Here is a 24,631-nt window from a genome sequence, read left to right on the forward strand (position 1 = left end):
TAAAGAATCTACGGCTCGGATCGGCATCGCATAGGTTATGAGTCCGCAATATATCTATAATGCGGAGGGAACTGAGCTGAAGGAGTAAAAGAAACCTTTTCTCTTGTTCCTATTATAACAACTAATATGTGTTTGCAAGCAATGATTCTTTGTATTCAAATATGAATATTGAAAAAATGTCATTCAGACCATGTATACTTGTCTGATTGTTTATTGAAACTGCATTTAATTTTGAGAAATGAAATGAAATATTTGTCAGGCTTTATATGCCTGTTTGAAATACTATAAGGGCACGCGCCGAGTGCTTCGTGCCCTTTCTAAAATCCATACTTAGAGATAATAACGGTCCTTAGATCCATTTTACCATAAGTAGGCCAAGTCAGGCTTCAGAGGGTACACCCTTCCGAGGGAAGACGTTTCCCACCTCATATACGGTGCCCTAAGGGGGCTGTTCTGGCAACCCCGCCATCTTGTGTGCTTCGGGGCGCGGTGGTCTCCGGCATAGCGGCACTGGGATGCTCGCCACCTCTGAGGAGCATGGCATGGCATCCTTCTGGCATGGAAATGATGTCGGTGTTTTGAGCACTCAAACACTTCCTCCCAGACCTGAGGGGCCATCATGTGCTTGTCCGCATGGACAACATTTTAAGCCCTCATGTTAATCATTTCAGAATGCAGCCTAATCATTGAACTGAATTAGAGAGAGAGAGAGAGAGAGAGAGTTGTGCATGTTTACATGATCCTTTTGCTCCCCAAAATCACAGTGAACTACTCTGTGAGTAATAATGTTTGTAAAACCAAGGAACCCTGTTGTGATTTTAGGCTCAGGAGCGCCGGTTTACCTGTACGAGTTCCAGCATCCTCCCAGTATGATCCAGAAGAAAAGACCCAGCTTTGTTGGAGTTGACCATGCGGATGAACTTTTCTTTATTCAGGGAACCTGCTTTGCTAAAGCTCATCTCAAAGCAACCGGTAAGACTCGTGATTGCAAAAACAAATGCATTCTTTACCAACACTGACATTTTCTGAAAGGGTTTTAAATAAGTAGTAAAACATCATTTAATGGTTCAACCCTTTTAGCTCCTTTCACAAAGGAAGAGGAAGAGCTATGCAGGACTGTGATGGCCTACTGGGGGAACTTTGCACACACTGGGTAAAATATCCGTCCTGATTTTCTCTCTCTGTGTGTAGAAGAACAAAGTATATTGTTTCTGCACTCTAATATGTCTATTTTTCGGCAGGTCTCCGAATGGTCCGGGTCTGACACACTGGCCTGAATATGAGGATGAGGCCGAGTATCTCGGCATTGGACTGGAACAGAAACCCGGCAAGAACCTGAAGGGAAAACACTCATGGTTCATTACCAAGGCGGTTCCAAATCTAATACGACAAGTCCGAGAGAAAAGAGAGCACTTAGAACTGTAAAAAAAAAAATCTTTATCTTGTCAAAAATGAACACAAAGCACTTGAATGTATGAATAACAAAAAAATGACTGTGATTTTAAGAATTTAAATAGATAACCTGAGAAAATCCAATTAGCATTGATGCTAAAGTTTGAATTTGAGTAACTTTAACTAATCTGTTTGGCACATAAAAAATAAAAGCAGGACAACATTTAAGATTTTCCTCCATTTTATTGAGAACAAACGAAGGCTAAAGCTGCAAACCTCCCTGAATTTGAATGCAACGAGGTGCAAACTAGTCATGAATTTGCGCTTCGAGACTTTGGCAAATTTAAATAGATGACAATAATCCAACTATTGACAATATTGCCAAATAAGCAGATTAACATCACCCGTACCGGACACTTGACTCACTAATTAAGCTGTTTTGATACACATAAAATTATTGACAACATGTTTTTACTTTCAATATAATTACAAACTTAAAAATAAGGAAATTAAAGAACAGCACAAATGTATAAATTACAGTTTTAGAATTGAAGTCAACATGAAACAGCATTCGCAACCCATTTGTGAATCAGTGAATCAGGACATTGAACAAGGAAAAACTTGAACTTGATTTTATCCATTGGGAATTGAGAAATTGAAGTAAATAGGATAAATTTTGACATATAAATTAGCATGTTTCCACAAATGCTTTGAAATATGATTCAAATAGTTAGCAGCCAACATAAGCAGCTTAAATTACATAATATTTCAAATAAAATCAATATAGTTGCAACAGCACAAATGTATAAAATTGCAGTTTTAGGCACAGTGCTTTGTTAAATTGTCATTAAAATTAGAAGAAAACTTGGAATTGAAGTCAACATGGAATGGCATTCGTATCCAATTTGATAATCAAGACACTTAATGATAAAAAATGGGGTCAGAACTAGGGATGCAAATTTCCGGTAAATTTCCAGAAACTTTCTATGGGAAGAATTTTGTAAATATTTCAAGTTGGAAACTTAATGGGAATTAAAGGGAATTCACTGGAAATTTGTGGTAATTTATACAAACTGTATCATATATATTTTTTTATTTTTTTTTGTAAATATTCCAAGTTGGAAACTTAATGAGAATTATGGAAATTAAAGGGAATTATTTTGAAATTTGGGGTAATATATACAAACTGTATCATATATAAACATGCAAACTATTACAAATAAAAAAATGGCTTTTTTGACTTTGATTTATTTGTGAGTTATTTATTTTTATTTATCTATATTTATATGAATGTTTTGAGCGGGTTCATATAATTTGCATATCATTTGTAATCATTATTTTTAAAACTATTAGGTACACTGTTTAACTCATATATGTTAAATAATAAAATACATGGTTAAAAATATTTTGGACTGGCAATTTAAGTAAAAATAAACAGAAACAATCTTTCCACCATAAACCGTCATTTCCACCACTACAGTTTTTAAGAAAAAAAATAAGAATAACCAATGATGTGGATCTAAATGTATTTTAAATCAAGTATTAATAGTTCATTACTTACAATATATGTGTGAGTGACTTATAATAAACATAGACCTGAGCAAAAATGAAATGCTGTAGGCAACTCGTGGCATTTAGCAACTTTAAATAATAATGCATTAAGTTCATGAAGTATTAAGATTTATTTTGTTACATGATTAGGTAGCCACTGATGTTGTTGACTGATACATAATCTTATATAATTGTAACGATCACCAGCTGGAGTGCCTCTGAGAGTCACCAGAGGGCACTCCACACCAGACTGATCACATCACAAACTCAACTTCCCATCATGCCGCTTACCTGGGACTGATTGCACATACACCTGCAGCTCATTCACATACACCCATATAAACCTCTGTCACTCTTCAGTTCACTGCGAAGTATTGCATTGCCCCGGCGTACAATTTCTGAGCGTTTTCCCTGTGTTTGCTGAACTGTTACTGACCTTGGATTGTTTATACCGACTTCTGATTCTTCTGCTGCCTGTCTTGACCCGGATTGTTCATTGGACTGTGATTCCTGCCGCCTGCCTCGACCCTTGCCTGTTATCTGTTTCTGTTCTGAGATCATCTCCATTGTTCTGTCTGCCCCTGATTTACCCTGCCTGTTGATTATTCTAATAAAGCAGCAATTGGATCTTACTGCGTCCTCCACTTCGTAACAATAATCAGTTTTACAATATTATATTGTAATAAAATACATAAATTGAAAAGTGGTGGAAATGACCATCTTTGAAAGCGCTCTTCAGAAAAACTGTTAAAAATAATAATATTCCATGGAATTCTAAAACTGTCCACTGTTATATTGTGTTAGACAAATTAATGAAGCTAGAAAGATTGTTTTAAGAGTGAATTTTCCATAAGCTCACAGTGCCAAAAGTGCTCCTAGTTGGAGAATCACCCATGTACTCAATAATAATCTTTTACATTGTAATCCTTTTATTTTTTGGCTAGTTTGTGTGCTGCTGCACGTCCCTGCGTGTGTAATAAACAGAGTGTATGTGAGTTAGTGAACAGTCCATTTCACAGACTTAGCACTTATCAACAGGTCTTATTTTTAACCAATACGCATCTTACCTGAACACTTTCATGATTCTTCCAAAGACCCATGAATTTCTTGGGGAAGAGTAGTCTATTATCAGGATGAAATCTCCAACAGAAAGATTTTTCTTTAGGCCCTACCTGAGTCCATTTGATGTTCCTGAAGCAAAGGTAAATATTCACGCATCGCTTCCAGAACAGGTCACAGGATACTGAATTTGCTTCCATTTGCGACGTGCATATTTTTTTTAAAAGTCCAGGAGGTAAGGCTGGTTGCCTTTTTATTAATAACAGGTGATTAGGTGTCAAGGGTTCAAGATCTGTGGGATCATCTGTTGTAGTGGTCTGTTATTTATTAATGCTGCTACTTCACACAGGCATATGCAAGCTCTCATCAGTGAATGTTTGTTCTTTAAGCACAGATCTCAGGATTTTTCACTGAGAGTAATATCCACTGTATTCCCTTTTACATGAGAATAATTTACACTTTTGATTGGTTCCATTGTTAAATGGCTTTGGGCAGTTCAATCTCAGCACCTATGAAATTAATACCATTGTCACTTCTCATGATTGACACCTGACCTCTCCTGCTCACAAAGCATCGGATGACATTTAAACATGAGTTTGTGTCCAGTGTATGTGCAACTTCAATATGCACAGCTCTTGTTGTTAGACAGGTAAACAATACACCATATATTTTTTCATTACTTCTACATGTACCTTGCCTGACTTCAAACGGTCCAAAGTAGTCTACCCCCACATTGGTGAAGGGAGGTTGATCTGGTATTATTCTGTCATGTGGCAGCTCTGACATCTTCTGCTCTACAGCCTTTGCTCTGATCTTTCTACATGTCACATATCTGGAGACAAATGCATATAGTTGCACAATGTCCAATTCTCTTATGTCTGTTAAGATTAAAGTTGTTTTAAATCATCTTGAGGCCACATTGGAGTTTGCCTAGTGGGCCCTGGGTTCTTGTTAGTTACAATGCAATACCGTATTATTAACTACAATACAAAATAATAGGCTACAAATAATTAGCAACACAAATTTGTGTATTTGATTTTTCTAAAAACAGCCAAACTGTGTCACATTTATGAATAACATAAATTCACGTCCATGAAACCCAAATACTCCTGAAAATAGTGATCCTCAAAGAGCTGAAGATCAAAATATTACATTAATTTTAAGTTTATCGCTTCAGTTTAAAATCGTGGTTTTTAAATAAAATCTGGCAACCACAGTTCCCATTGCAAAGTTCAAAGTGTGGCCAGATCACGCAGTTACACTTGTGCTTGTGAACGCTCATTCTGCAGCGGGACTGAGACTGACTGTACACGGCATGGGGATGAGGGAGTCTGTCGTGCTTTCACTCTGCTTGCTGATCGCACTGACTCTTCAAAACACTGTGAAAGCAGAGGATGGTAAGTCAGATTAATGTGTCATAATGAGTGCGTTTACTTGCACAACAGTACGCTACCCGTTTTCTTGTCAAGCTAAGATAATGGCATTTACAAGCGTTGAAGCAATCGTGCTTTCACGGGTTTACGTCAAAGTAAACGGACATGCATGCGCACAGACCACGCCAATAGAACGCATGTTACATTAGTTTAATAAACGGTAATGGGGTATTGTGTGGGGTGACAAGAATACAATATTTAGTTAGGAATTCAGAATAAGAAATCAAATGACCATTTGTGTTTACAAGTTGAGAAACCAAAATAATATCATTATTAAATCAATTTGGAAAAACTAATCTTGGTTATTCCAAATAAAATAACTGGAGATTAAAATTGTGTTTGTAAATTAAATGCCTGCATTTAAATATTTTCCCCTTCGAAAGTCCCTGCTTGCAAGGTAGTGCTTTTTCAAAGTTCAGGAACTTTCAGGGGTGGGACTTGGGCGCTGAACATGCTGATTGGTTGACTCCACGCAGCATTTTGATTGGTTGACTCCACGCAGCATTTTATTCAGGGGGGCAGGGTTTCATAAAATATTGAAGCTTCCCCGGGCGCCGCCATTGATTAGCGGACCATCACCTGCTGTTAGCATTCCATTGACTCCCATTAATTTTGGCGTCACTTTGACAGCGAATAACTTTACATCTGAGGCGCTTAAAGACTCCATTTGTCCATTATTTATTTCTAAAGAAACACGAAAATGTATAAAAGGCTCCATTACCTTGTATCTTACGTTATGGCGGTGTAGATGCAGTTTTTGTAAAAATAGGCTAACGATTGCGTCATAACCACGCGACTCTTTGTCGCACAGTAGAGAAATTACCGAATGGACAGGAGGAGAAGCTCACGGGCAATCGGGGGGACGTGGAGGCAAAATGACAAAGTAATTAATCAGAATACTTAGCAAAAGTTGCTCCTACTCCAAGCTCATGGACACCTCCTACTCACACTCTCCGTCTCTGCAAGTTTCGGAAGGGAATGATTCAGATTTCTCTTGGCACAGCTACTAGAAGACAGACGGGTTGCTCACGTCACATCTATGTCGTCAAGCTCAGTTTGAGTCTGCGCAATATGCTCAACCATCAGGAAGTGAGAGCTTCTAATTGACTTCACTTTTCTCAGTTGAAACCTATGGGGTCGCTGTGTCCAGTTTATATACTGTCTATGATTTTATTTTACCCACCATTTTTTTAAATCGGTTGCGTTGCGTGCAGTAAGAGTTGTTTGCTATTCATACAACAATGGAGTTTAAAAAATACGACCGATAGACTGACGACGAGGTTCAGGCTTTATTAAGCTTAAATTCAGAGGATGAAATCCATCAGGAACTGTAAAGTAGCGCGCAGTCCTACATCACCAGACTAATTTGCCTAATCGTCACGGTACTTTAGACCGCGGTGGAAACGCAGACAGCAACAGGTCTGGGGGAAAAAAGTTCCTGGGACAAATTGTTCCAGGTAATTTCGCGGCTTAAGTCTCTTTAGAGCCAGGAATTTAACTTTTTCTTAGCCTTAGCAATTACCAGATCAAAGTTTTGTTTTTCCCTCGCATTGTCATCTTTGCAAATGACAGTGCCGAAATAACTCACTTGAGACTTAAAGCTGCAGTAGTAACTTTTGTAAAAATGTATTTTTTACATATTTGTTAAAACTGTCATTATTTCCTGACAGTAGAATATGAGACAGATAATCTGTGAAAAAAATCAAGCTCCTCTGGCTCCTCCCAGTGGTCCTATTGCCATTTGCAGTAATACACCGCTCCCGGTCAGAAACAACCAATCAGAGCCAGAAGGAATGTCTTAGCAGTGTCAATCAAACTCGTGTATGCGCTGATCACACCCCTCTCTTGCACAGCGCGTACCGTCGTTCAAAATCAAGATTGCCGGTGTGCCGCAGCTGTGCTAATGGGAGGACAAACAACCAAAACTGCCAATTTCTCGAGTGGCACCTGCTCATACAACAAAGACAGGTAGGCTAAACGGAAAAAGACCGATGACGATAAACAAACCCGTCGGAGCCCATTGACTCAGTGTCAAAACTCTAGCCGCATAACATACAGATAAATTGTCACGCACTATGCACAGCAACAATTGAAACCTGCTAATTCACTGGCTTGTCATGTTGCTGAATTAATGTACTAGCAAACCTTATTTAGCATTACATATCGCTAGAATAATTACTTACTGTAACGTTAGTTACCGTTATATTATCTTACTAGCTATTTATAACTCATAGAAAGAGTGCAACATTATAAAGTTAAATTACATGTATTCAATTAATCAATCAATCAAATTTTATTTGTAGAATGCCTTACAACAGCCAGAAGGTGCACAAGGCGCTTTCCAATAAAAACATCAATAAACAACAATATATAAAAACATAAATGTACATAAAAAATAGCAGTCGAATCGGAAGCTACGTGTTAAAGGAGAACTCCGGTCAATTTTAACATTGAGCTAATTTTTTTGTCAATTTGGAGTGCTGTCAATACAGAGAACAACGACAAAAATCGGTGTTGCCTACACCGTGTTATCCTCTTTTTAAAATTTGCACCCTGTTGACTTCAATGGGGCAATATTTAAACCTGCTTTTAGCCTCTTAACATCCTTGATGTGTCATTACAAGTGCACAGGTCATGTGAGTGATTCCTTCAGAGTGAACACGAGTGAATCTGTCTGCAGTAGATGTGAAAGAAATGGATAAAAATGATGTTATTTCAGCCAGCGCAAATACCTGTATTTACATCCTGTTTTCGGTTGAAGTCCAAAGTAGTCGATTGCCGAGTTCACGCGCGTGATCATTGGTAACTAAACCTACGCGCGTGAACTCGACAATCGACTACTTTGGACTTCAACCGAAAACAGGATGTAAATACAGGTATTTGCGCTGGCTGAAATAACATAATTTTTATCCATTTCTTTCACATCTACTGCAGTCAGATTCACTCGTGTTCACTCTGAAGGAATCACTCACATGACCTGTGCACTTGTAATGACACATCAAGGATGTTAAGAGGCTAAAAGCAGGTTTAAATATTGCCCCATTGAAGTCAACAGGGTGCAAATTTTAAAAAGAGGATAACACGGTGTAGGCAACACCGATTTTTGTCGTTGTTCTCTGTATTGAGAGCACTCCAAATTGACAAAAAAATGAGCTCAATGTTAAAACTGACCGGAGTTCTCCTTTAAAAGCTTGTCTGAATAGATGTGTTTTCAACTGTGATTTGAAAACACTCAACACGGTAATGCTTCATAAGTGTGCTTGAAGTGCGTTCCACAGCTTTGGGCCCTGGACTGCAAATGACCGGCCTCCAAACTTTTTATATTTGAACTTGGGAATGACCAGAGAGGTGTGTTCAGAGGAGCGCAGAGTTCTGACTGGTTGGTAGACCGTTACTAATTCAGCGAGGTAGGCCGGGGCCAGACCATTGATGGCCTTAAACACAAACAGCAGGATCTTATACTCCACCCTAAACCGCACCGTGAGCCAGTGGAGCGAGCGGAGGACTGGTGTGATGTGTGAGCGTTTGGAGGTGTTGCAGAGAAGGCGTGCTGCCGCGTTTTGTACCAGTTGAAGCCGATTGAGGAGTGATTGATTAAGTCCAGTGTAGAGGGCATTGCAGTAGTCTATCCTCGAGCTGATGAAGGCATGAATGGCTTTTTCAAGGTCAGCTCTTGACAAGAATGGTTTTACCTTACTGAGGAGCCTTAGCTGGTAAAAGCTCGCCCTCACAACTGCACTAATCTTTTTGTCATACTGCAAACTTTTGTCAAAAATAACACCCAGGTTACACACAGTGGGTGCAAACTGAGGTGTTAGAGGACCAAAACTGAGAGAACTGTTGGGTGAGTCCAGGCTGAACAGGATGTACTTAGTCTTTCCTTCATTCAGATGAAGGAAATTCTGCGAAAGCCACTGTTTGATGTCCTGAAGGCATTTATGGAGAGGGTCCAGGGCAGAACGATTGCTCAGAATCACAGGAAGGTAGATCTGGAGGTCGTCTGCATAGAAATGAAATTGAACATTGTGATTGGAGATGAGTTGACCAAGTGGCAGCATATAAAGTGAAAACAGAATAGGACCAAGAATGGATCCTTGAGGCACACCGGATGACACGGGGGCAGCTGAGGAGGAAAAGTCATTAAGCATTACTGAAAAAGTTCTGTTAGTGAGATATGAAGAGAACCAATTGAGCACCGCGCCCTGCAGACCGATAGCATGTTGAAGACGGGAGATGATGATGGCATGATCCACGGTGTCAAATGCAGTGGTCAGGTCCAGTAACACCAAAACCACAGAGCTTTTACTGTCCAGGGCTCCAAGAATGTCATTATTGACCCTCAGTAACGCTGATTCGGTGCTATGTCTAGACCTGAAACCGGACTGAAATTTATCAGCAATGACGTGCAGTTGGAGGTGAGACTGAAGCTGGGACAAAAAAAGCTTCTCCATCAATTTAGACAGAAATGACAAGTGAGATATTGGGCGGAAGTTGGACAGTATGGAGGGATCAAGGTTGGGTTTCTTGAGCAGCGGTCTGACAATGGTGTGTTTGAGAGCAGTGGGAACAGTTCCCAAACTAAGACAGCTGTTTATGAAGGAGACAAGGAAGGGACCTATGGTGTCAATAGCCTCCTTCAAAATCCTGGCAGGAACAGCATCAAGAGGGCAGGTGGTAGGCTTCAACTCATGGACAGCTTTTTTGAGGTCCGCAAGAGTAACTGCCTCAAAGTTCTCCAGCACACATTGCACCGCTCAGGAGGACATGGCAACAGCAGGGGCTTGTGTAATGGTTTGCCTAACAGACAAAACCTTGTCCAAAAAGTATTGTTTGAATGCATTGCATGTATTTTCAGATACATCATTCAAAGCAACAGACACAAGACTGTCTCTAAACATCTCCAGTGACACCTGCAGTCTATCCTTCTTCCATTTTCGCTCGGCCTGTCTACACTTACGCCTGAGGGACCAAGTTGTATCATTTAGCCAGGGGTCCAATGGACCTTTGGTCATCTTTACCTTGTAGGGCGCAACAGAGTCCATAATCTGGGAGCAGATGGTTTGGAAGGAGGAGAGGAAAAGGTCAGGACATAGAGGCGATGCTAATTCAGCAGTAGAGGTGAGATCAGAAACAGAGAAGGCAGCAACAAAGTCATCAACTGTAGATGAGGTAATGATGCGACGACGATGGGGGGCAGTGGACGTGGGTGCAGGAGGAACAGCACAGATGTCAAACCGTATGAGAGAGTGGTCAGAGATGGGAAAATCCAGGACCTCACAAATTGACACTGTCACCCCACGAGAGATGATAAGGTCAAGAGTGTGACCTAACCTATGGGTGGGACAGGATATGCACTGGGTCAAATCCAATGAATCTAAAAGTGCCTTAAAATCGTGAGCAGGTTTATCAGAGGGGCAGAAAACATGAATGTTAAAGTCACCACAGATTAGAATATTGTCAAACTTTGCCAGAAACTCTGTCAGAAACTCTGAGAACTCATTTAAGAAATCCCTATTTAATTTAGGCGGCCGATAAATTACTGCATATAAAATAGGACAGGGCAATGTGAGCACAAATGCTTGTAACTCAAAGCTGGAATACCCTCTAGTGGACAGCTGGCGGCACTTCTGTGTGTGGTAGCTATCCCTCCGCCCCTACCCGTTTGCCTCGGGGTGTTTAGGTAAAGATAGCCAGAGGGGAGGAGTTCCGAGAAGGTACTGACGTCACCTGTGAGTAACCAGGTTTCGGTGAGGAAAAGCAAATCCAGATTGTGAGAGGAGATGACATCATTGAGGACAAATGTTTTGTTATTGAGCGATCTGGTGTTACAAAGTGCCATGCGGAACGTAGTCGAGTTGACAGGCGGCGATGTCACAGTGGAATTGGACGGAGATTTCCTTGGACGCAGCTCCGGGTGGATGTTTTTACGCGGCGGGGACACGGAAATGGAATGCCAGTGTCGAAGCCAACCGGCCGAAGCCACCGGTAGCACTCCCGCGATCTTACAGCACTGCCAAGTCCTGATCGATCTCCACTCCTCGGCGACGGAGAATCCAGGTGAGTCCTCAGCCTCCGTGTCTCCGACCGTGTCTTCTGCGGCGCTTACTGCCTGGTAGCAGACAGACAGTGCGTCTCAGGAAAGGAGGAATTGATGTCAACAGTGGCGGTGGTGGTTTGAAGGACTGGGCATTTAGGAGGCGATTAGTTGTAAAACGTAATTCCAGCAGCGTAGTGCAATCATAAACAATAAACGACGAGACGGTAGCAAAAACAAATATGAAAAAACAGAGGAGCAAGTGACATGCCAAACACAGCGGCGCCATCTTCCCAGCAGACTTATCTAACTGGGGGATACAGTGAATAAGCTGGAATAATGTATTACAAAATACGTAATGATTTGAGGACCAAGTTTGTAGTCAAAGTATGGGCAGGCCATAGTCAGTGTAAAGCATATTGTTGATGTTTCGTCCCTACCAGTGAATGTGCCATAACTGTTTATCCGCCGTCATCGGTGGCCCTGCTTACTAGCCTGCACGTTCACGGCAGGCTCCGTTGTGGGGAGGAGCTGTGGTGGGAGGGCTGTAGCGCAGCAGAGAGCAAGGGGGAGTGACCTGCAAGTTGTGCTTGTTCAAATTTTCAGGCTAAGTCAACGTTTTCTAAAAACTCCCTACTGCAGCTTTAACAGGAATATTGTGCAGGGAGGGGCAGAGCAAGACTTTAAAGCAACACTAAAGATTATTTTTTACCTTAAAATAATGTTTCCAAAATCGTTTCAGTGGTTCATCAAGTCGTAACAGGGCGAAAGGCACTTCTGCATTCGCTTTGCTGCCCTATATCTGCTATAACCGCACTATGCAAGTTTGCCAGATCGGGTAGTGTTTCTGTAGTTCGAATGAGACATAAGAAACTACAAATTTGACTTGATTTACGGCCAGCGTTACAATAGTCATTATTTCGTTTTTCTTCGTTTCTGATGTCGCAATACATCATACTTTCATAAAATCATGCAACATACTCTACCTTGTCTGTGGACATCATTCATTCCAAAGCCGGTGCTGGATAAACAGCGAGCGTGTGTGCGACAGTAGGCTGAGGTAGGTTAAATTATTTACGACAGTGGTAATGGACAATTCCCCTTCCAACCTTTAGGGGGACCGAAGTGGAAAAGTTATTTGGTGTTGCTTTAAAGGAAGCAGTTTACATTTGTCAAAATTCAAAGAATTCAGAAGCTTTAGAGAAAACTTTGATGTGATCAAGGTTACTTTTTTTTTTTTTTTTAAAGTGTGGTGTCATCGGCAAATTGGCAGATTTGTTATCATCAGATGATCATCAGAATCCCTTGAAACTGACTATTTAACAAAAAAGAGGTAAGGAGTTTAGCAGCTATTAATAAGAACATTACAATTATGTAATAGTTTGGTGTGAGCTTTTAGGTGTTTGGTGTTCTCTTTTGAGTAGTCAAACAATCCAAAGAAAACACCTTTAAAACAGAAAGAAAAGTCTTTACAAAATAGATTGGATAAACATTTAACAAATCTGACCAAAATGTCTCTGTTTGGGTAAATTGTCAAAACAAGTGAATAACATCATCCTCAGAAGAATGACAAAAACAGCAATTCACTTCAACGTTTATGGAAGTAAAATAATGACAAATATTTTTGAAACAAAAAAGCTTGTTAAATTGCACTAATTGAAAAAATATGCATTGCATTAACCCTGCTTGCATTTTAATGCATTGTATTTTTTGGGGCTTGCATTTTTATGGGCTGGAATTCAACATGGTTGTATGTTTAAGCTGTGAATATTTCAATTCAAAACATTTCACACACATTTTCATTATTAAAAATTCAATAATCCATATTCACCTTTCAGATTTCACTTCCAAAATATTAATTATGTTTAAAAATACAACCTATAATATTCGACAGGCAATTTTCGGTCTATTTTATTTCGCTTTACAAATTCGCTTCCACAAATTCAGTTCAAATTCGACAGAAAATTCAACATTTGACATCCGAGAACTGCAGGAATATCAGTAGATTGCCGATTGATAATCTCCATAGCTGTTAGTCGACCTCACCAGCAGGGGGCAGACAAAGCAAGTCAAGTCAAGTCACCTTTATTTATATAGCGCTTTTTACAATACAGATTGTATCAAAGCAGCTTCACATTGATAACATGAAAATAATACAACAAAGTTTGTTTCTAGAAGAAAATTGCATCATCGTCCACCCATAATAAGGCAGATCAATAATATTGTTGAATATTAAATGTCCCCAACTAAGCAAGCCAAAAGCCAAGGCAACAGTGGCAAGGAACCAAAACTCCATCAGGTGACAGAATGGTGAAAAAAACCTTGGGAGAACCCAGGCTCAGTCGGGGGCCTGTTCTCCTCTGGCCAACGAGCGAACAGTGTATGATTATGATCCAGGCAGCGTTACAGGTCAGAAGTCAGATTGGTCGTGTCGATGAGGCCTTCACAGGGCTGATGAGGCTGGCACTTCAGGATGCGTCATAGTTAGGTCCAGGTGCATATCCATCATCTGATCTGGATACGGCCGGGGTCCACCTCACTTCAGTAAACGGAGAGACTGGTTGACACTTCAGTACTGCATTGTCGTCGCATCCAGGCGCTGGTCCTTCATCGGATCTGGATACGACCTGGATCCGGCAGAGGAGGAGAGACTAGTTGACACTTCAGGACTGCGTTGTCTTCGCGTCCAGGCGTTGGTCCTTCATCAGATCTGGATACGGCCTGGATTCGACGGACTGCGGTAAACCTCGGTATAAACAGAGAGACTAATATTAGCGTAGACGCCATTCTTCTTATGATGTAACGAGTACATCAGGATTTATGGGAAGTGTTCCCGGTTGAACTCGAGCTGCTGCGTTTTGGACCAGCTGTAATTTGTTTATTAAGCGTGCATGGCAACCACCCATTAGAGCATTACAATAATCTAGTCTTGATGTCATGAACGCATGAACTAATTGTTCCGCATTTGTCAATGAGAGCATATGGTGTAATTTAGATATATTTTTAAGATGGAAAAATGTGGTTTTCCAGATACTAGACACGTGACTTTCAAATGAAAGATTGGTATCAAAGAGCACACCCAGGTTCCTAACCAACGATGAAGACTTAACAGAGCAGCTATCAAGTGTTAGACAGTATTCTAGGTTATTATGTGAGGACGTTTTTTGTCCAATAATTAGAATCTCTGTTTTTTCCAGAATTAAGTAGTAGGAAATTACTAGTCATCCAATTTTTTATATCAGCTATGCATTCCATTAATTTTTTTAATTGGTAAGTTTCGTCTGGGCGTGAAGAAATATAGAGCTGAGTATCATCAGCATAACAGTGAAAACTAATGCCATGCTTCCTAGTGATATCTCCTAAGGGTAGCATGTACAGAGTGAAAAGCAGCGGTCCTAGTACTGAGCCTTGTGGTACGTCATACTGAACTTGTGATCGATAAGACATCTCTTCATTTACTGCTACAAACTGATAACGGTCAGATAAGTATGATTTAAACCATGCTAATGCAATTCCACTAATGCCAACATAATTTTCGAGTCTATTTAAAAGAATGTTGTGGTCGATAGTATCAAATGCAGCACTAAGATCGAGTAACACTAATAGCTAGATACAACCACGATCGGATGATAGGAGCAAATCATTTGTGACTCTAATGAGAGCTGTCTCAGTACTATGGTACGGTCTAAATCCTGACTGGAAATCCTCGCAGATATCATTTCTTTCTAAAAAGGAACACAGTTGTGAAGATACTGCCTTTTCTAGTATCTTTGACAGAAAAGGTAGATTCGAGATCGGCCTGTAATTGACTAATTCTGTAGGATCAAGTTGCGTTTTTTTAACAAGCGGTTTAATCATAGCCAGCTTAAAAGTTTTCGGTACATATCCTAGTGACAAAGATGATCAAATGATATTAAGAAGAGGATATGTGACCTCTGGAAGCAACTCTTTCAGTAGCTTAGTTGGTATAGGGTCTAACATACATGTTGTCGATTTAGATGATTTAACGAGTTTAGTAAATTCTTCCTCTCCTATAGCAACGAATGAATCAAATTTTTAAGACGGTTGCATAGTTATAATTTTCTCCCTGATATTATCAATCTGGTTAGTAAAGAAGTTCATAAAGTCATTACTGCTGTGCTGCTTGGAAACGTATGGGGTTGAAGATTTATTTTTCGTTAGTTTAGCCACTATTTCAAATAAACACCTAGGGTTTTGTTTATTTTCTTCTAATAGGTTTGAAAAATAAGCAGATCTAGCAGCTTTTAAGGCCTCTGTATGCAATCGAGCTCTCTTTCCATGAAATGCGAAATACCTTTAGTTTTGTTTTCTTCCAGTTGCGCTCCTTCTAAGCTATCTGGGATGCTGAGATGATGAAACTGATCAGGAAGATCATTAATAAAGCAATCTTTAGTGGCAGAAGTGATAGGTCTAACATATTTGTAACACAGAGTCGACTTTGCAGCCTTGGCTAAATGTTGGCTAAATGGCTAAGTTTACACAAGACTAAATAATGATCTGAGATGTCATCTCTCTGCTGCAGAATTTCAACGGCATCAACATTGACTGACACGTGTTGTCTAACTCCAATAGAGTTCAGAATGTCTTTAAATGCCAATCCCAATGCATCTTTTTCGTTATCTACATGTATATTAAAATCACCAACAATTAGGACTTTATCTGCAGCCAATACTAACTCTGATAGAAAATCAGCAAATTCTTTGATAAAGTCTTTATGGTGCCCTGGTGGCCTGTATACAGTAGCCAGCACAAATGTTAAACGTGATTTATCATTTACACTAGATAGTGTTACATTTAGCAACAACACTTCAAAAGAATTATATTTAAAACAAGACTTCTCAGTAATTCTGAAGATATTACTATAAATTACAGCAACACCTCCCCCTTTGCCTTTCAGACGAGGTTCATGTTTATAACAGTAATCTTACGGGGTGGACTCATTTAAAGTAATATAATTGTCTGGTTTTAGCCAGGTTTCTGTCAAACACAGCACATCTAGATTTTAGTCTGTAATCATATCATTAACAATGATTGCTTTTGAAGTAAGGGATCGAATATTCAGCAACCCGAGCTTTATCATTTGTTCATCCGTATTATATCTGTTTTTTATTTGTTGAACATCAATTAAACTTTTACCCTTGAATGGGTTTAGGAGTTTCTTGTATGTCCTAATTCAGGGAACAGACACAGTCTCTATATGATGATAGCTAGGTGAAAGAGGCTCTATGTGATGGGATTTATCTGACCTTGGTGATGTGAGACAGCTAGCAGACAGTCGGTTTAGACAGTCTGTCTGCTTCCTGACCTGAGGCCCAGATTGTCATGTTTGAGCTCTAAGACTATGTGCCATATTACTAGAGAGAAGAGCAGCACCTGGGATGGTGCTGCTCTTCTCTCTAGTAATATGGCACATAGTCTTAGAGCTCAAACATGAAGGAGGGATGAATACCATCTCTTTTCAACAGGTCAGGTCTGCCCCAAAAACTTTTCCAATTGTCTATGAATTCTATATTATTTTGCAGACACCACCTCGACAGCCAGCCATTGAGTGAGGACAATCTACTAGGGATGTTAACCGATGACCGTTTGACCGATGGTTGACCGTATCAACGTTAACCGATCAAAGTTGTCGGTAGTCAGTAAAAAAAGAAAAAGAAAAAGTGATCTCTAAATTAGGCTATTATAGACAGTGGACTAAACGCTACTACAGTTATCCATCTCATTCCAAGATCTTTTTGTGTGAAGTGAACAAATCCCTCACACTCAATTTTTCATAACTCGCCTGTTTGTACTTAATAAACCAATAAAAACATTTGCCGCGAGGTCACAGCGTTTGGGTTCGCGCGCTCACAAGGTTTGTGAAAAGTAAAGGCTACAGGCTAAAACACTCGAGGTTAGAGCCAGGGCAGACGACAGGATGAAGCGTGCAAAGAAAAGTAGTGTGTGGGACCATTTCACCAAAAAGAATGGCTCAGATGTAAGTTGCAACTTGTGTGATACAGTGCTTAAATACAGTAGTAGCACATCATTTATGATGTAAGGTGATGATGATCATCATCTTTCTTTATTATTGTTAGCACTACCTCAAACTAAAGCGGCATCTCTTCGGAGCTGTCATTTTCTTAAATGAGCCGCGGCAATGTTTCAAATGAGCTAGACAAACGCCTTTATTTTCTACGCGATCACCTTGTACCCAAACCATTTCAAAACTAAGGAGCCATTTGTCCTCCGATTACATACAAGCTCCTCGGCGCCGCGTTTGCGGGACTCATGTTTCGCGCTGTAGGGGATTTTAAAAAAGTGACGTGAGTGGAAGGGCGGAAGTGTGTGTGTGAGCGGGAGGCAGAGCGGCAGAGAGATGTGACAGAGTTGCGAAATTGCAGGCGCGGCTTGAAATGGCTGTTATTTCAAATAGCGTAGCATATTTTAAACTAATCGGTTAACCGGTTTCAACCGGCTAATGAGGCTCGGTGGTCGGTCAAGAAAATGTTTAGTTTTCGCCATCCCTACAATCTACTAACTATCTCATCACTCCGGCGAACAGGAAGGGGGCCAGAGCAAATTACAGTCCCTGACATTGTACTTGCAAGTTCACACACCTCTTTAATGTTAATTTTTGTGATCTTCGACTGGCGGAGTCTAACATCATTAGTGCCGACGTGAATAATAATTTTAGAGAATTTAGGATTAGCATTAGCCAGCACTTTTAAATTTGCTTTGATGTCAGGCGCTCTGGCTCCCGGCAAACATGTGACTATGGTGGCTGGTGTCTCTATTTTCACGTTCCGTGTAATAGAATCGCCAATAACTAGGGCACAATCAACAGGATTCTCAGTGGGTGTTTCACTGAGGGGAGAATCTGTTTGATGTTGTAATCAGAATGGAAGAGCGGTGTTTTGTCTCGCGACTATAGCGTCTCACCGTCACCCAATTGCCCTGCTGCACGGGCTCTACTTCAGCCGGAACTGACCAATGTACAGAGTTCACTAAGCTAGTCGCATCCAAAGCAGTATCTAAAGCCCTTGCACTCTTACAATTAACCTCGATTAAAGTTTGGATGCGTGTCTCTAGTTCTGAAATCTTCTCCGCCAGCCTGACTATCTCCCTGCATTTATCACATGTAAAACCTGTGCTGGCAGAGAAGGCTATGCTATACATGTTACACGAGGTGCAGGTGACAATAAGAGGAGAAGATGACATGACTCACATGTTTGTTGACTGATACTCACCACAGTTGTTTTTTTTGATGAACTCGTAAAAGGCGCGAGAGAAAAAAAAAATAAATAAAGAGCGCACGGAAGGCGTGAGCGCGCTAGAGAATAAATAAATAAATAAAAAGCGAACGGAAGGCGCGGGCGCGCTAGAGAATAAATAATAAATAAAGAGGGCACGGATGGCACTCTAACAGGCTAGTGAATTACAAGCGTGTTGTGCTAGCAATAACGATTTAGATTGAAGCTAGTGATGTCAGGTTAATGTGTGATGTTGATTAAGTTATATTTAGCAGTATAAATAACAAGGAATGATAGTAAATAATGATTAAAACAGAAAGATACGAAGCTTACAGACGCAAACCAATGCAACGGAGCAGCAGGGCAGACAGGAGCAATCCAAGAGCGCTGAGCCGAGACCATCCTTTCTCCCATGGGAAATTCTCTACAATATTATTCCAATATGGTATTACATAAGAAATTGTCATTATCTCTCTCTAGAAGAGTATCAAATTACTTTAATTTATAAGTCACAATTTAAACTGTTGAAAATAAATATATTTACAATTTTAAAGGTTAGAAGATAATATTAACTAAATAAAATAACTAAGTACAATTATCAGCATGATAAAAAAAATGGCAACAAGAACATTCTTTGTGTGAAATATGTAATGAAATGCCCTTTGAGGTCTGTAATATCTGACAGCAAGCCGCAATTGTAATTTTCATATTGTTTAAATTCCTCTTATTTAAGTGATCATTAATTTTGATGGTGTAAATGCATATGCTAACAATGAGTAGTGTGATGGCCATGGTTGCCAACCTTGATAACCTGGTTGAAGTAAAACTTTCTTGACGGCTGAATATATCACATACGTACAGTATATACTAGTATTCTCTTTAAATTTTAACCGCACAACCTAACATGCAGAAGAATCATCAGGAATAAACAAATATTCTCCGAAAACATTAGACATTATACAATATTTTCAGTATTATATACAGTACTTTATTGTACTATTACACCCGAATAGACTGAATAGATCTCTTGCGCTCCTAAAAGCTTCTGTCGACAAAGTAGTAGCAGCAGGTAAATACAGATAAAATTCAAAAACAAACATAACTTAATATCACTAAAATGAAATAGACAATTGCGCTTACAGACGTTCACATCCACACATGTAAACACAACACTGACGTCTTCACTTCCAGGTCAAGAAGCTGTCAATCAAAAACTCAGTAGCCAATGAGAACACACTGCTGCTAGCCCCGCCCCCACGAGAGCTATGTGCCAGAATGGCGAACGAAAACTTCAGAAGCATAAATGAAAACTCTGGAAGCGCATTTGTAAGTTCAGATCAGCAAAAGAAAGATGAGAAAACAGTAACATGCAGTGTATTAAAAACGAAGTCAAAATATTTGCCTGCGATTTATTCTTTTTCAGTTTCAAAGATATTTTATTTAGTTTCAATTTATATTTTCATTAGTTTCTTGAAAAGGTACGTTCATTATTATTGGCACAAAAGTAATTCCATAGTATGGAGCTCTGATTTTATAATTATATATTTTTTTGTTGCTCTACAGAAAAGCATATATTTCCGATCTTTGTGTCAGTTAGGTTCAAAGAGTAAGTACATGGCCATGGAAATGTTGAACCCTGCAACAGAAAAGACACCCCAGAGGGAATAGCATTGAAAACAATAGCATATTCATTAGCAGTTATAGGAATTTTATATTTCTGTTAAAAAAATCTAAATAGTTATAAAGTTTGCCCTGTGAGCTAAAAAGCTGTTCAACAAGAAGTAATATCTGTGCGGAGAAAAGTTGTGTTTGTATATTAGGGACCAAGTGAAGAGCACCTGTTTATAGAAATTAGAAGGTTTGACTGGAATCTTTGTAACATTATTACAAAGTATGAGGAAATTCAGGCCACCAACTTTAGAGAAAATATAATTAGGAATAATATTCCAAAGTGAAAAGGGATTATTTAGGCAATTAAGCCAATTCATTCCTTTAAAGTAATTAAAAAAAATTACTTTATTTTCTCTCTCTTTTTTTAATTAATTACACAGGACCTGTCCTGCAAACCAAATATGGAGCCCTTAAAGGATCACACATGAAAGCAAAAGGAAAAGACACAGTTGTCCATTCTTACCTGGGCATTCCGTTTGCCAAGCCACCCGTGGGTTCATTGAGACTCGCTCCACCCCAACCTGCAGAGAAATGGGTCGGAGTGAGAGATGCTACAAAACAGCCGCTCATGTGAGAATAAATCAAAGCTAATCCACCTGTAGATCAATGCATTTGCTTCAGGTCCTAGATTTTACACTGGAGATCAAGTGGTGAGACTTGTGTTACTCTGTGTCTGTCCCAGGTGTCTGCAGGATAAGCAGACAATTGAAAACTTGGTGGGCAATTTATCTATGAATATAGAGGTTCCTGATTCAGCAGAGGACTGTCTTTACCTCAACGTCTACACACCTTCTAAACCTGGAGCTAATGACAAGTTGCCTGTAAGTATAAATTATTTGGTTGATGTTTATGTATTTTAATATTATATGTATTTTATGCATTTTAATAGTATTTTAATGTTGCAAAAGGTTATGGTTTGGATCCATGGTGGAGGTTTTTCGACGTTCTCTGCTTCTATGTTTGACGGACATGTTTTGGCTGCCTATCAAGATGTAGTTGTGGTCCTGATTCAATACAGGCTTGATCTACTTGGATTTTTCAGGTAAAAACTAATTGTTACCAACATAAAGATCTAATAAAATCCATAATAGTTTCAACTAAATCTAAAACATGCTATAAATGTGCTAACAACCTTTAGCTACATGATAGAAAATGAACATGCTAAAACATGAATGTAACTTCCATGAGTGCAAAGACTATATTTATAGAAAGACTGTACACTCATATTACTATGAATGGGAGAAAGTTGAATGTGCAGTATTTTGGAATAAGTCCCGCCTTCTAAATAAAAGACTGATAGATTGATAAATTGATAAAGTTATTGTGTCACAGTTGCTGTAGAAACAGTCAGTGATTTGAGATGCACCTTGGGACTGCACATGTGCATTGGCTGGTCCTGCCTGAAAAAATATGCATTTTTAGTGCTATTTGAGCACAATAAACGACATTTATGGGACAGTTCATGTCAGATTATCAACAAACTTTTCTGTGTAGTTCTAAATAATATCACTGCCAATATATTGAAGTACTTTTTCTCATTTTACCTGTCCAGGTGTTGGAGTAACATTAAAAGATGACACATCAAACATTATAAAGGTTTAGGTTTGGTTTGCATTCAGAAGGCCATGTGTTTTTGGACTTCAGACTTGAATGGCTATAAAGTCCTACAAGTTCATGATTGTGAAGCTTTAGAATCTCTGATTGTTTAGTTTAATAGTTTCAGTGCAATTGAGGTCTAAGGTCTCTTGATGGAGTTGTATGATTATATTCTGCCCTTTAGCACAGGAGATGAACATGCGCCAGGAAACTATGGTCTTCTGGACCAGGTGGCTGCCCTTCATTGGGTTCAGGAGAACATCCACAGCTTTGGGGGCGACCCTGGATTGGTGACCATCTTTGGAGAGTCTGCTGGAGGAGTCAGTGTGTCTTTACATGTAAGATTTTATAATAAAAAAAAAAAACATGCTTCGAGCATGTTTGGGAAATGTCACACCCCTTACCATAACCGCGAGTTCCCTTTTGAAGGAACTCCTCACTGTGTCAGTTGTGGAGATCATGGAGGAATCTGGTTCAGTATGTCCCGTGTAGGTAAACTATTCACGTGAGGAGGGACTGTGCATTGGTCATTCAGTGGTTGCTATAATTGCTACAGAGAGGCATCTGTGACAAGGAAAATTCAAAAAACGTTCTTATTGATGCTCTGATGTCACACTCTGACCTTTACAGACTGCCGGTGAGGCGGTAGTAGAGAAGTTACAAAGGCGAGGTCTTAGTCAGCAGCTTTCAGGAGATGTATCCCTCACTGGGGGTCTGTGAGGGCTGAAGGAGTAGTCATTACCCCTCTCTTCCTAGGCTCTCCCCCATTCAGTTTACGCTGATTTTGGGGTCTGCCTTCATGGTCTTGCAGGTGTTTTTTCTATGGAGGAATTAAAGAGGTCTATCGCCCTCTCCAGCTTTTTAGGCTTGGAGATTACAACGGGTGCAGTTTATCTCTGCTCGCTTCTTTAGGAGAACCCTGCTTAATGCTTACATCCTGCTTTTGCAGGAGCTTAAGTACAGAGTACGGACTAACGTTAAGAGCGTGAGTCGTGATGAGATGATGCAATCCACTATCTTATCTGGTCCAGAGCAATGCTGTTGTTCAGTATGTTCCTCTGGGGCTTAGGTCCAGAGGATAGACTGATGTTAAGTGAAAGTGTGAAGCTGCAGTGAGATGAGGTGATCTGCTTTCTTATCTGGTCCAGAGCAATGTCGTTGTTCAGCATGCTCCTCTGTAATGTCTACTGAGGGGCCCTGAATGTGTTGGTCATGGTGAGATAATGCAACTACTTCACTTTTAAAGGATGCCCTCTCTCCAGCTGGGGGTCTTATGCAGAATGTGGCCGCAAGGGAGAGGACTGGAGGTTTGATGGGTTTAAAAGCCGGTGTTTTTATAACACTTCCATCAGTTCCTCCTCCAGTGCATTCAGCTGGGAGGTGTTCGTGTAAACATTTTTCGTGAGGATGGGCAAAGGTGATATTGCCATATAGCACTCTTCCTTGGTGAACTCGCTGGGATAATAGCATCTGTTGAGTTGAGCTTGAGTGGGCTCTGGGCTGTCCTGCTGCTGTAGCTCAGACTGGTTTATTACAAGAGTTCACATTTCAGAAAAAGCTGAGCATGGATGCCTTGGTTTTTTTCCTGGAGTCTATAACACTGAGCTTCTAGGTAGCATGTCTGTGGTGTTACAGGATGTGTCTAATTTGGTTGCTTGTAATTAGGTTTCTCTGGGTCGAGGCCCATCAAGTACTTCAGTGCTTAAGCCTGACAAGGTTGTGCTTGGTGACCTTCACAGCTCATAGGCAGGCATTGGTCCGCATGGTGTAGTGCAGTGGTCACCAACCTGGCACTTCATTCATGATAGAGTCGGGGTGGAGTTATGAGGTTTGACTGACAAGCCAATGCAGTTACAAGGTTTAGTCACAAGTTCTTTCTAACACTTTTCATTGGTTACATATTCGCAAAACCCATAAGGCTGATATTCCAATAAGACTTTCAAGTATTTTTCAGTAAAAAAATGAGCAGTATGTCATTGAACCAAAACATTTCCAAAAAAAACCAATTCACAGGTTCTTTCACCATTATCTGCAAACCTCTTCCATCATGCTATCGCAGAGAGCGGTACAGCAGCAATGGATGCTCTCATGAGTCCCAACCCTCTTGCATTAGCTCAGGTCAGTTACACCTGTTCAATTTCTAAAGAAATTAATTTAGAACGTTCTGTAGTCAAAATGAAATAAATTTAATGTAAATATCACTTGTTTCTCTCTAGGCTGTAGGAAATATATCTGGCTGTGATATTTCCAGCACTAAGACGATTGTTGACTGTGTGATGCAGCTGACAGAAGAAGACATCTTGACAATTGCGAAGGTCTGTCTGTCCAAATACTAGTCTTTCTTATTGAATCTCTGTAAACACTCATACATTTATGCAAACAGTCCACCTATGCACTAAACGGTGTGTTGTCTTTTGAAACAGGAGCATCCGGAGCTTCGTTTTGGAGTGACAGTGGATGGCCAGTTCCTTCCAAAACCTGCAGCAGATCTTCTTCAATCCCACCAGTTTAATAAAGTGCCTCTGATCACCGGAATTACTAATGATGAGTGTGGATATATGCTGCCAAATGTAAAGACAGACTTCTTCACTTTTAAAATTTGTAAAAATACAAACACGAGATTTGTTTTTCCAAAAATTAGA

General features: G+C 39.9%; 1 protein-coding gene across 1 annotated transcript in view; it reads left to right on the forward strand.

The window, feature by feature from the left end:
* LOC307151640 (uncharacterized protein) overlaps positions 1–24,631 on the forward strand; it is a 124,663-nt gene that overhangs the window by 29,974 nt on the left and 70,058 nt on the right. The window contains exons 35-46 of the mRNA XM_079859754.1: positions 823–972; positions 1,081–1,153; positions 1,242–1,421; positions 3,304–3,314; positions 5,220–5,399; positions 20,774–20,963; positions 21,076–21,214; positions 21,302–21,435; positions 22,174–22,327; positions 24,003–24,107; positions 24,206–24,304; positions 24,413–24,559. Of these exons, the coding sequence (XP_079715880.1) occupies positions 823–972; positions 1,081–1,153; positions 1,242–1,421; positions 3,304–3,314; positions 5,220–5,399; positions 20,774–20,963; positions 21,076–21,214; positions 21,302–21,435; positions 22,174–22,327; positions 24,003–24,107; positions 24,206–24,304; positions 24,413–24,559 (1,562 nt within the window). The remainder of the gene's footprint in view (positions 1–822; positions 973–1,080; positions 1,154–1,241; positions 1,422–3,303; positions 3,315–5,219; positions 5,400–20,773; positions 20,964–21,075; positions 21,215–21,301; positions 21,436–22,173; positions 22,328–24,002; positions 24,108–24,205; positions 24,305–24,412; positions 24,560–24,631) is intronic.

This window comes from Squalius cephalus (genome assembly GCF_949319135.1).
Source record: "Squalius cephalus genome assembly, chromosome: 23".
NCBI lineage: Eukaryota > Metazoa > Chordata > Actinopteri > Cypriniformes > Leuciscidae > Squalius > Squalius cephalus.